Source organism: Rhinolophus hipposideros, assembly GCF_964194185.1.
Source record: "Rhinolophus hipposideros genome assembly, chromosome: 2".
NCBI classification, from domain to species: Eukaryota; Metazoa; Chordata; class Mammalia; order Chiroptera; family Rhinolophidae; genus Rhinolophus; species Rhinolophus hipposideros.
In genome coordinates this window covers 84,265,849-84,279,680 of record NC_138048.1, presented here as the reverse complement: position 1 = coordinate 84,279,680, position 13,832 = coordinate 84,265,849, and the positions used below count along the sequence as shown (strand labels likewise).

At 42.1% G+C, this 13,832-nt stretch overlaps 1 protein-coding gene across 1 annotated transcript in view; it reads left to right on the top strand.

Annotated features, from left to right (window-relative positions):
• The first annotated feature begins 301 nt into the window (after positions 1–301).
• Positions 302–13,832, top strand: part of KCNAB1 (potassium voltage-gated channel subfamily A regulatory beta subunit 1) — a 345,911-nt gene continuing 332,380 nt past the window's right edge. Inside the window, exon 1 of the mRNA XM_081065790.1 lies at positions 302–643. Coding sequence (XP_080921916.1) covers positions 402–643 — 242 coding nt within the window. The 5' untranslated portion in view covers positions 302–401. The remainder of the gene's footprint in view (positions 644–13,832) is intronic.

Here is a 13,832-nt window from a genome sequence, read left to right as displayed (position 1 = left end):
GGTCCTTATGAGAACAGAACATTTGGCCCATATCCCACCAAAATATTTCCTTTTACCTAAATAGAAAGACATGGGAAAGAGTGCCCATATTTTTTTTCCCAGAGCCAATACATAGTTGCTTAAGTTGGAGTTTGTGAACTTTAAAGAGACGAGAAAAATGATTGGCCTTTGTCAGACTTCTTTTTGCACATTCTTTAGCAGAGACATGTAGGCAGCAGCTCTGCCAGGGACTCAGGAGCCTGCTCACATACAAACACCACAGGGGACATCTAAGGAAAACAACCTGATCCCTTTTAGGGACACACCAAAGCCAAGATAACTCAAGTTAATCATAGCAAGCTACAGCCAGTCTTAGAGCTGAGGACGGTTAAATTAGCTTTGCTTCCCTGGGTTTTTGAAACATGCATCTGTATAAACCTGCCTGTGCAGACATCCCCAGCTCCAAGCTGGGTCTGCCCAAATCCAGTGAATCAGCTCTGAAATGTAGACGGCACATAGCAGTGACCAAGCCTCCGCCTCAGGCAGCCTGCTGGCCTGCTAGGCCCAGCGGAGCAGCAGAACGGAAATATCTGGAGAAGTTTTTACGTGTCCACGGAATTTCATTGCAAGAAACCACCAGGGCAGAGACGGGCATGGCTTACAGGTACTTGTTGGTTGTAATGTCCTCCAACCAGGGTACTGACTGAAGTCAAAGGTTGTTGTTATTAAAGAAATAAGGACTGAAATAGCAAAACAAACACAGATAGGAAAAGGAAAAGGAAACTGAATGCCGTGAGCCCTCTTCTTGGGCTACCTTAGTTTTTTAAGCTTTAAATCGTGTACTTCCTCTCTGCTCAAAAGCTGACGTAAGAGACAGTCCAGCTCACCTGTGGAAGCCCCTCCACACGTGCTACCAGTGCAAATGTCTTTGACTTTGGGTAGGTAGGTTATTTGTTGGGTCGTAATCAAGAATGGAGACTCTGTTCTTCTTAAGGGAATTGATAAATTAAGAGTAGGATTTTTTAGCTGCCTGGGCTTTAGGGCTGTTATTTTCTCCTAAGCCTGAATCATGTGGCCTGTGGGCTAATGGCTAATAAAGTAGTTCATGGAATGAGCTAGTTTTTCTTGAGATGACAACACTTTTTATCAGTGTAGCCCGAGATAGATTATTGGTTATTCTCTAAACTTCCAGTACCATCATTTATTCTGTGAAAGTTTAACAAAAGGGAGACATTTTTTCTTAGTGTGGGGTTGGATGTGTAATCTTTGTAAATTGCTCTGAGATGGGAAGCATCATTCTCTTTCAGAGCAATAATTAGTCAAACCTATAAAATATGCTTGTGCTTAGCTAAATCACCCAGCAGCACCTGCACAAGTGCTTCTGTGACAAATGCCTAGAGTTTTAATATCTGGAAGGCTGATCAAAGCTGTTCAGAAGATCAAGGGTGCTGAAAACTGGGGTGGAAAAAGTGTTTGTAAAGACCAGTTGTTTTAGCTCAAATCAAAACTTCTACTTCACAGAATAGATTCTTTTTGCATGGACAAGATGTCCCCACTGATTTCATTTTTCTATAATCCAAAGGTCAGTTTTAATGTAGTAGCTAGTGCTCTAGTTTATCAGCTAATTTGATTAGCAACGCAATTTGCAATGAGATGGCTTCTCTCTGGAGAACAGTATTTCACACAGACACTTTATGTGATAAAGGGCTCATACAGAAGAGAAATGAACTTCACGAGGTTTATAGGGCGTAAAAACATAGCACAGCCCACCCCATCATGCATTTTAGAAGTGCAGCCTGAGAAGAACCTAGCCACTTTTTCAAGAGAACGAGTGGCTTATGCACTGGGTCAGAGTTGGAGATGCCTATGTACCTCACCCACCTTTCCTGAATCTGTCCTCCACAAGAAGGAGCTTGCTTCTCTCTCTGACTCTCCACATTCTCTCACTGTCTTCTCCGTGATTTCCTGACCCTCAGTGGTGGAATATAGACCAAGTGAGGGTAGACTGTCTCATTTAGAAAAAAATCTGTCTTTGCATCTTTGTCATAGGATTGGTGGTATTACCATGAACTCTTGGATAAGCCTTTGGAGGGCAGGTCTTTTTCAAAAGTCCTGCTTTAAATATCAGTTACACGTCTTGTGATGTGTGCCAATGTTCAGACAAAGATACACTCTAGGAAAGTGTTTTTCAAACAGTTATGAGACAAAGGAATACTTTCTTCAAACAGGTAAAAACAAAGGTGTCCTACCCTAGTTGAAGTTGGGGGCCTGGAGCCCACTTGCTTAAGGGGACCGGGACTCCTGGTTCCCGAGGCTTCATACTCTCCATGGTTTGAGAGTACAGTTCTGAGGTGACCCTTCATAATGCCTTGGAGAACAGGCTCTGTGACCTTGAGGATACTCGGTCCTGCTCAGAGTATATGTGCGACTAGATCACACTCTAGGGAGAAATGGCACTTACGAGAATGTTGTTCCCTGGTCAGAATGTGAGGGGAAACAAGTGCAGTTAAACTGATCATTGGCCCAGTAAATAGCCAAGGCTTTGAATTATGATGAACTCGGGGTGCTCTGCCTCCTCTTCCTCATGTATTCCTCCATTACCCCTCCCCCAACTTGAAGCAAGTCTCCTTTTCCCAAATTTCCATAGTACTCTGTCTATTCTTTTTCAAGGCACTTATTAATTAACATTATTTAAAATATCCTCCTTTAAACATTAGGGAGGGATTTGGGGGGAAGAGAATACAGGTTCTTTTGGTTGTTCTGCAACCGAGCTTTTGACCTTGACTTCTTGTAAATATAGTTGGGGTTAGGTAAGAAGATGACTTTCATATTCTTACTTCTTTTTAAAAACAGATTTTTATTAAAAATATAGCTAACATACAATATTATATGACTTTCAGGGGTATGCAGTAGTTATTCAACATTTCTATACCTAAACAAGTGATCACCATGATAAGTCCAGCAACCATCTGACACTGTACCATGCTGTCACAATATTAGCGACTATATTCCCCATGCTGTATGTTATATCCCCATGACATATTTGTTTTGCACCTGGAAGTTTGGACTACTTATTGCCCTTCACCTTCCCCCCTTTATAATTTTTCAATTATAGGTGACATTCAATATTATTTTATATTAATTACAGGGATATAGCATAATGATTAGACATCTATATAATTTAAGTGACCCCCCTGACAATTTTAGTACCCACCTGGCACTATGCATAGTTATTGCCACATCATTGACTATATTCCCCATGCTTTACTTTATATCCTCATGACTATTTTGTAACTACCAATTTGTACTTCTTAATCCCTTCAAGTTTTTCACCCTGTCCCCTCAGCCGCCTCTCATGTATCACCCCAACAAATCTTGTACCCATCTGACTCCATACATAGTTATTACAATATTATTGCCTATATTCCTTATGCGATACCCTACATCCCCATGACTACTTTGTAACAACCAAGTTGTACTTTTTAATCCCTTCCCCTTTTTTCACCCACACTCCCAACCTCCCTCCCATCTGGCAACCATCAAAACGTTCTATGTATCTATGAGTTTGTTTCTGATTTGTTTGTTTGTTTATTTTGTTCTTTAGATTTCACATATAAGCAAAATCACATTGCATCTGCCTTTCTCTGTCTGACACTCCACTCAGCACAATACCCTCTGGGTCAATCCATATTGTTATAGATGATGAGATTTCATTCTTTTTTATGGCTGAGTAATATTCCATTGTCTATATGTACCACCTCTTCTTTATCCATTCATCCATTGATGGACACCCAGGTTGCCTCCATATCTTGGCTATTGTAAATAATGCTGTAATGAACATATAAATGCACATGATTATATTCCCCAAGCTGTCTTTCATATCCCTGTGGCAATATTGTAGTTACCAATTTGTGCTTTCTGTTGTCTCATAGCCTTTGTTTTAAAGTCTTTTGCCTGGTATAAGTATGGCTACTCCAGTTTTCTTTTTTTCTTTTTTCCGTTTTCATTTTCATGAAATATCTTTTTCCATCTGTTTACTTTCTGTCTTTGTGTGTGCCTTTAAATCTGAAGTGATTCTCTTATAGGCAGCATATGTAAGAGCTTTGTTTTCTTATCCATTCAGCCCTTTATCATTATTTCTTGAATTGGGTTCTCAATCCCTTGCTTTCTTTCTTGTCCTTCTGGTACCCCTATGATGAGAATGTTGTATGTTTAATGGTGTCCCAGAGGTCTCCTAAACTATCATTTTTTTGGATTCTTTTTTCTTTTTGCTGTTCTGATTGGGTGTTTTCTGTTACCTTGTGTTCCAAATTGTTGATTCAGTCCTCTGCTTAATCTAGTCTGCTGGTAATTGCTTCTAGTGCATTCTTCATTTCGGTTATTGTGTTCTTCACTTCCAAGTGGTTCTTTTTTATGGTTTCTATGTGTCTTTTTTTTTAAATGCTTGCTATCTCTTTATTAAAGTTCTCATTAAATTTCTTGAGCATCCTTATAACCATTGTTTTGAACTCTGTCTCTCGTAGGTTGCTTGCATCCATTTTGTTTAGTTCTTTATCTAGAGTTTTCTCCTGTTCCTTTATTTGGGATGTATTTCTTTGTTTCTCCATTTTGGCTGTCTCCATGTATTTGTTTCTATGTATGCAGTAGATCTGCTATGTCTCCCGGTCTTGGCCGGGTGGTCTTATGTATTAGGTGCCCTGTGGGCACAGTCTCCCTGGTCATCTGCTCTGGGTGCTCCAGTAGTATCTCTTATGTGGGTTGTGTGTGCCCTCCTGTGATAGTTGGGACTTGATTACTATTGTCACATCAGTGGGTGACATTTACTCTCAGGCTGACTAGCTGTGAGGTTTGGCCACACTCACAGCTTATGGGCTGTTGCATGTGGGGGCTTACCCCACTGAGTGGGATTTGCCCCAGCAGGTCCTGGTGCCTGTTGAGACCATCTTTTGTGTGTATTCCTTATGGGTCTAATTGGGCAGTGCTCTGTTGTGATCTGAGGCCAACCTTCTGGTACGTTGTTTCGGGTCCTCTTGGGAGGGGCTCTGGTGCAGGCCCAAGTTACCTACTTCCTGTGACCAGCTGGAGACTACATGGTTGGAGAAAGCAATCCACAGTTTTTTTTTGCTGCCTGTGCTAACCCTGGAGGCACATGGGAGAGGCCACGCTATGAACCAAGGATGGCTGCCACCAGTACCAGGCCTGGGGTCGCTCTGCAAAAAGCCAAGACACCCCAAGGCCTGCTGCCACCTGCCAGCTCCCTTAAAGTTCAGCTGCTGATAAAGCTTCATGCAATATGCTAGTTGGGTGAGGCAGGTTTCAGGGAGTTACTACAGTGGGAAGTGTGGTCACCAGGTTAATGTAAATTCTGGTTTGGTGCTAGTGCTGAGCCTGGAGCTACTCAGCAAAAGTCTCAGAGCACATGAGGCCGGTTGCTGCCCACCTAGGGCCTGAGGACTCCCATAGCTTTCCCAGAGAGAGTGCGATATGGGTGGGACTTGTTTCTCACGGAGAAAGTTGGGGGAGGTGAGTAAGGCAGGGTCCCACTGAGTCAGCAGGGTGGAGCCCTGGAGCTCACCAGACCAATCAGATTCAGATTTGGCTGTAAGCATAGGGGGAGGCCTCAACATGTTAAAGATGGTGGCTGCCTTTGGGCTACACGGGAGGAGGACCCTTCACAGGGCAAAGGTCAAACGGCGTCAAAGTCACACACCTCAGTATGATCCCCATATGCCTCTGACACTCCTCTGAGTCACCATCCCTTCGCTGGAGCCCAAGGTGAGTGCCTGCGAGCAAGTGAGTCTGTGCGTGGGCCCTTTAAGATGACTCCTGGGTTTCTTGCAGCTAACGTGCCATCCGGATGGTTGGAATCCCCACTGTTTTTCACAGTCAGAAGTTGTGGGCACTGCTCCTCCTGGCACCAGTATTCTGCGCTAGGGAGATTCAAGTGGGCTGGGGTTCTTTGCTCCTTTGGGGGGAAACCTCATGACAGAGGTATCCCAATTTTCTCCTGCCACATGGAGGTTTGGGACCACCCATTTCGCATCTCTGCTTCTTCTTTATATCCTTAGTCTGTTCAGACAGACGTCCGGTGGTTCTCCGGTTGATTGTTCTATAATTTGGTTGTAATGTGTTCACAGAAGGAAGCAGGCACAGTGTTTATCTACTCCACCATCTTGGGTCTCCTATTCTTTATTTTGATTTCCACCTCCCACCAAGACTATGACTCTGTTACAAGACGTGGTTCAACCTGTCTGTCCTATTTTCTTCTTTGGATGGGTATGACTTCATGTATGGTAGAAAGAGAATGGGTTTTTAAATGAACCAGACCAGAGTTCAAATCCCAGCTCTTCTGGTTTAAACTGTCTGACACTGGGCCAGCTGTGACATCTAAGTACCTAACACACAGTACACGCTCATTAAATGTAGGTTCTCTCCCTGTTTATTCTGTAGACTCTGTAAATAATTCCAGGGGCCGGGGATAAAATACTCCTATAGCTAAAACATAGATGGATAAGACAGAACATTCTCAGATGGAAAAGAAAGAATAAAAAATTCTCAGCAATTCACAATCTGTGTAGATTTCCATGCTGAGCTTTGGAATTCTAAGAGGCCTGGAAGAGCCGGGTAAGCTGTTTTCCCTTCCTAATTTGGTCAGATGCCATTGCAGCCTTCAGCCCAATACCAGCTGCTCAGGTCCTTCGATCATCTGTGAGAGAGCATTATGCTGTGTTTCCATGGAGACTTGGTTATATTTCTAACTAAGGGTGATCGGGGAGGAAAAAAACCCAGTAAATATGCAAACACATGTATCAACTGAAAAGAAACTGGAGAACATTGTTTGAATGTGGTGTAAAAAGTGCCAAGTTGCTGTTGTAGATCCTTCTGTTGGCTTAGAATTTTCAGCAAAAATAGAAGTTTTTGTGGGTTTATTTTATTAGTGTCGATAAAATAGTCACCAAAGAGGATTCTTCAGAGGCTGAAAGTTAATTGTCTCTATTACACAGCACTGAGCCAGACAGTAAGCCCGAGCTTGGGTCAAAGTTAAAGTACACTGAGAAGTAGTTTTATGGACAAAGCACAAAAGATAGCTAGACTGAGTAAGGATGCAGCAAACATCCATCTTTGAAGCAATTTTATAAAACTAACATTAGGCAGGAGGAACGCAAACTGATGTAAAATGATACTCTAATCCAGGGGTCAGCAAACTTTTCCTGTAAAAGTCCAGATAGTAAGTATTTTAGGCTCATGGGCCATATCCACCTCTGTCATAACTACTGAACTCTACTGTTGCAGGGTGAGAGCAGCCATTGACAATAAGCTAATGAGTAGACAGCTGTGTTCCGATAAAACTTTATTTATAGACACATAAATTGGAGTTTCACATAATTTCTCATACCACAAATCACCTTCTTTTCTCCTAAACCATTAAAAAATATAAAAGCCAATCTTATCTTGTGGACCAGACCCAAACAAGTGGCTGGCTGGATTTTGCCAGTAGGCCAAAGTTTGCTCACCCTCGTATAATACACAAAGCCTTCAACAGGTGATATATTTGTTTGTTTGTGTTTATTCATTTTTAAAACTTCTTGTGTCCAGAGGTATTTAAGCTGCCCAAATGCATATAATCAGAAAGATAAAAATAAATATAGGAGAACTGAAAATGAGGTCAAGAAAGATTAAGAGCAGGAAGGGAAGACAGCCCGGGTCAGCACAAGTGCATGCCCCAGGCAAGCCATGCCCTTGAACCCGGATTTGGCTCTGTGCTTTCCAGCTGCACCAAATTGTGCAAAGGGAAATGGAGCTCTTTACAACAGTCACAAAGTCCTTGAGGTAAAGACGAACCAGATGTGCTTAGTAATGGACTAATTCTTCCTGATTGGGGGATCAGAGAGAAGTTTCTCTTATGGTTCTTCTTTGTGTAGTTAAAAAATCCTCAAAAATATCCTTATAATAAACACAGCAGTGAGGGTCCTAGGGCTCTTTCCTATGAAGCCCCTAATATTAATGTGTCATTGCATCAAATAATAATTCATCAACAGCAAGTGGGTCGATGGTAGAAGAAATGATTCTGGTTTAATAGAAATTAGATTGATCAGTTTGAGATTATTTATGCTTTTAAAATTCTCCCATAACGATGACACAAATATTATTATCTATTATCATGACAGGGCTTGTGCAGGTTCATGGAATGAAATAATTGTTTTGTTATTGTTTTTTTTAAATATGTTATTTGCCAACCAAAGATAAAATTTTATATAGCCTTGAGTTGAAGGTGGGGAGGGGATCATAAAAAAAGAAAAGAAGAGGCAGGGGGATGTCTCGAAAGTATAGTAAGGGGCAGAACTCGCAGATAATCTCCAAATTTTGGTTAAACAGCTGAACAAAATCAAGGCTTAGAGATGTTGTGTGACTGGCCTGGTGGTTGCAAAGCAGGGAATTAGAACCCTTGTCCCTTGGGTCCCAGTCCATTGCTTTCTCTAGACTCTCCATATTTATTCCCAGCTCCCCAACCTATTCCATCCCACCCCATACCAACACAAACACACACACACACACACGCACACACACCCCACATATCCCCCTCACGCACCCTACACACCCCACACACTGCCTCCTGGGGATGCTTCAGGCCCTGTCACATTCACCATCCTGCTCTGGTCCACTTTTCCAGGCGCTTCTCCTGTTGCTCTGGAACCTGCTTCAGTCCTGTTCTGCACACTGACACTCCACCCCTGTCCAGGAACATTGAGTCTCACTCATCATTACCTTCCCTAACTAGAATATTATTTCGCATTCCCCTTGCCTAGGCAAATCCAACCCACAGTCTCTTCCTTCTGTCTCACAATGACCTTTTTTTTTTTTTAGCTCGATATAGAATTTGGATTATTAGTTGTGTGTGTGTGTGTGTGTGTGTGTGTATGTGTATTTCTTATTCTTAAAATTATGCTGTTGTCACCTTGAGGATAAGAACTAGAGCTTATAATGTTTTGTAATCCTACGAGCTTTGCACTTAGAAAGTGCTCAATGTGTATTTATTGCTTCATTGGGATATATCTGTTCAGAAGTTGGGGAACAGAAAGAAAGACACCAAAGAACAAAAAGGAACCTCCCTTTCCCCTTTAACAATGCCTTAGACACGATGACACTTAGACATTAGACACTTAACCTGGCTCAGCCTTAATTTCTTCATCTGTAAAATGGGCATAATTCAACTTACTTCACAATAGTGTTGTAAGAATTAAATGAAGTCACATATGTGAAAGTGCTTAGCTCTCTGCCTGCCAGAATGGAAGCCTAACAAACTGAGTGCCCTTCATCCAACCTCCATTTTAACCAACCCTAGGAATCCATCATTTAGTCATCTTTCAGAGGTTGAAAGAAAATGTGTATAATGATGTAGAGAGAGGGGCAGAAAATAAACACCTACAAATTGAATATTCTACAATTTTAAGCATATCATCCTCCTTTCCTCACTTGCTTTTATAATTTTTTTTTGCTTTTCCTATCAGAATGTCCCCTTAGGATCTTTTGTATCTTTTCTTTTTTACACATGGCCTTCTATTTAATTAAAATGGCCTCATGAAGTATTGGAATAAATTACTCTCCAAATGGTGTAATATGAACATAAAATAATCTTTTGTCAAACTGTGTATATCCAGTGGCTAGCATTATGTCTAAAACAGAAATATCTGAGATAGAATGAAATGAAAAGCGTTAACACTCCCACTTGTATATTGCAGTACCTCTCCCATCAGCTTGCCACAATGTCTGACAATTCCTTTGACTAGAGGCAGCAGTTCTTCTGTTAAAATGGAATCTATCAGCAGCAAGGAAACAGGACACTGGCCAGGCCTGACCTGAAAACAGAGAAGGTGGGAAGGAAGGTTCTAGACTAGATCCAAGGGAAAGCTTGGGTGTCAGGGCCCGGCTTAGTGCTACAGGCTGACTGTGCAGAAATGCAGGAGGGAAGAAACCGAAGAAGAGGGCAGGAAAACTGGAAAGAAACCTCATTCCCTTACCAGCTCTTCTCAAAGATGTCTGGGCAGTGTTTGAAAACCTTCATTAACTGATCGAGTTTTCACTGATCTCTAAACAAGAGGCTAAAGATAAGTAGGAACTATTTTTCACTTTGAGAACCTTTTCCTGGGTTCTGTCATTGTGGGGACAGAGTCCCAGAGAACAGTTTCCAGGCTCTCAGCCTCACGTGGAAAGGCTTTGGGTCAGTTATTAGATGGCCATCAGCTGTAACTAGTTAGCCATTAGCCACTAATATAACTTTTGTGGCTAGGCCAGCAGGTTGGTTGATTAGCAGAGAAGCAGATGGCAGATTGCGGATTGTGTGGCTCCTGCTTCCTGTTCTCCAACCCAGCCGCCAGTGAGAATATAGTGGTATGACTCCCCTATCTATGGCTGCATTGGTGTTCCTTTTTGGCCTCACCATATCCTGCGTTCTTGTGAGGGGAGTGGGAGCTGAGTCCCTGCGTGACAGTCATAGTGAGAATGTGGTGTCCTAGCTGGAGGATTTGAAGGCCAGCTTCCTCCCTCTCTCTTTCTCTGATCCTTCGCTTCCTTATCTATAAAATGAAAATAGCAAACCTTTCCTCACAAGATAATATTATTTGTGACTCAACAAATACTCTCCTCCTCATGACCTTTCTGCTTTTCATAATTTCTGTGATACAACATAGAAGTTGAAACTTATTTTTGTTCCTAAATGAAACTCACGATCATCCTCGCAGAATCCCAACCCCCACAAACCCCTACCTCCAAATCTTTTTTCGATGCATTCCCATGACCTACTTTTTTGTTGGAACACTTGGCATACTCAGACCTGCTTGAAAAGTAGTTGTGGTCATGATCGTGAAAATCAAAAGCCTAGAAAAAAATGCTTCCTGTGCAGGGGGTTGTATTTTCTACATTAAAAAAAAAAAAAAAAGCCGACATGATTTATTTTAAACTGGCCTAATTTTGATCAGTTGTGGGCCTGTGCTAATTTGCTCTGAGCTAATTTGCTCTGTGGCTCTCCTGGCATCAACATTTCTGGAGGAATATGGGTGACACCCAGATGGTTCAGGCTCAAAACCTATATGATTACTTGAAACCTGAAACAGCTGCTGGTGAAGGGCCCAGAAGGCTCAGTGAAAGAAGCCTATTCAGAACATAGTAGAATGTTTTTTCTCCTATTGACTGGAACAGAAGTTCTAAAATAAGTGCGTTTTGAAAATGGCAGTTTAGATAGGAAATGCTTTAAACTTTAAGCAAGAGTGAGAGATGAGTGCCACTTGGATTTGAAATATTATTTTCATTCTGGTTGAAATTTCCGCTTGTGGTTTTCCAGGAGAAAGTTTGCTTTGTTTATGTAGCATAATGAAAACATTGGAAATTTGGGACTTGAAAACAACAGTGGGTTATATGAACCCCTGCTTTCTCATATAGAAATTGTTGATGGCAGTTCCATATGGAAAAAAAACAGGCGTTTTGAAACCTGTTTTGTGTTTTTTTTTTTGACTAAGGAGCCACTACAGGTCAAATAAAACAACAACAACAAAACTCTTCCTGAATTTCCCTGCAGTGCCTGTGAGTGCCACTGGGATGAGCTATTTCACAAAGAAAATGGAGCACTTCAGTGCCCTGAACTGAAGACAACGGAAATCTTCACCCCAACAATCCTAGACCAGAACTTACAATTTCAATGTATATATATATCCCTTGATTGTGAAAATTAAGAAGCATCTCTTTTGATACCAAATGGAAAATTTTCTATAGTGAGAAAAATGAAGTTATGGCCACCATACTCTTGGGATTCTGAGAAGCCCTTGATGCTACAGAAGACGTGTTATTATAACCCAACTCAGTTAGATATTTGATAGAGGAAATTTTCTATGTCCTGGAGTTTCTGAGCACAGGGAATTTTGAACCATGCCACAGACCCCTGGGGGTTCCTGGTGGAAACAGGAAAGGTAGATGTCTTCTCCACTTGGCCTGCCTTCAGAGAACGTTCTGTTAATATCTTTTGCCCCACCTCAGGGGCAGGCACCTTTTCGCACAGTTAAGATGGAGGAGGGGTAGTGAATCTGGAAATGTGTAGTATCAGGAAGGCCTTTGAGAAGGGTGAACCCAAGAATGTTCTTAGAACCATAACCCAGCAGGTCTGGCTCAGCACCAAATTAGGAGGTGGATGAATGATGGAGTCCTTTCTCCTCTATCCAGGGCTCATTTTCACTAATCATGGGACCCCTCTACACACCTAGCACTTGAGCCTCTCATCCAGTGACCCCTTTGCCTGCCCTTAGTTATCAACTGATACTCCCTAAGATTTCATCTATGTATCTTGTGTTTTATCAACATTCAGATGAAGATATGTTCTAGGATAATATGTTTCAAACAGTTATGAAGCAAAACATTTTTCTTCAAACAGGTGAAAGTAAAGCGGTCCCAGTTGAACTTGGGGGCCTGAGGATGTCTGCAAAATAATTCATATCCAAAGAAATGAACCTCTCATGGTGGACGTCCAGGCTATAGAGGAACTATTTTCAGATAATCTATGTAGTTCTGAAACCAGATGCTTTTTTGAAAAATCTTTTTTTGAAAATAATTCCAAACATGCAGAAAAGTTGCAAGAATAATATAAAAACACCTGTAGGCACTTTATCCTTTAACATATTGTTAACATTTTGCCCTATTGGCCGTAACTTTGCTCATGTTCTTACATGCTTGCTCCCTACCCCCCAGTCCCAATTTATTTTTCGAAGACTTTTGAGAATGAGTTATGTATGTCATGCCCCTTTACCCCTCAGTATCTCCTAACAGTAGGGCTATTTTCTTATATACCCCTTAGTACAATGACCAACTTCAGTTAAATTTACATAGTACAGGTATATGATACTTTTATTTGATCTTCTGTCTGTATTCCAACTTTGTCAGCTGGCACAGTGATGCTCTTTACAGCCATTTTCTTGTAGTCCACTAATACTGGATCCAGTTTAGGATCACATTGTTTTATTGCTGTCATGTCTTTTTAATTTCCTTCAATGTTGGACAGTTCAGACTGGAATTTTAGCACAGGGAGGTCAGTGGGAAAGAGGCCTGACTAATTGCAATGTCTGCTTTGAGTTGGGAGGTGGCGCTGTAGTGCTGCGCGATTGCTATGCACGTCCTAAGGTCTCCTGGTTACTGCTACCAGTTCTGTGTCAAAGACTGCTGTTACCCAACACTGCTGTTACCCAACAAGAGCCACCACATCTCCATCCTGAACTTTAGGTCCAAAGCTAAAGTGCATCTCAAGACTTACTGTCCTAACTGACCTACATAGGTAAATTTCAGTCATCTGTTTTGGGTCATCTCCGCACAGCAGTGTGCACTGGGGGGTGGGGGGACGGCGGAGCGGGCGGGGGCAGGGCTGTTGAGAGTCCCCGGGCACTGACAGGCAGGGTGGGAGGACAGGGAGAGCCAAGCACGCAGGTATCTGAGACTGTCCAGCCCCAAAGTCAAGTACCCATGAAGCTGGGCCAGCGAACCCCCCCCAGGAAGCTGGAGCAGCAGCCAAAGGGAGAAGCCTATTACAAACTGGCTCCAGAACAGAAGATTGTGGATTCTGGCAGCAGGTTCCGGTGAGCTCACTGTGAGAGGTGGGAGTAGCTGAGATGCCCCAGCAGCCAGGAAAACATAGATTCTGAGCGGGTTAGATGTAATATTTTTAGACAAGGGAGTTTTGACCCAATTGCCTTTCGTCTATTTTTCCTTCCATGATATTCCTTTTAATTTGCTAAGGCAGAATGAGATAGAAGCTCTGACAGTTGTGGAGTGTGGGTGTGGAATGTGCGGTTCATTAAGTATCTAAGCTCTTGCTTTAA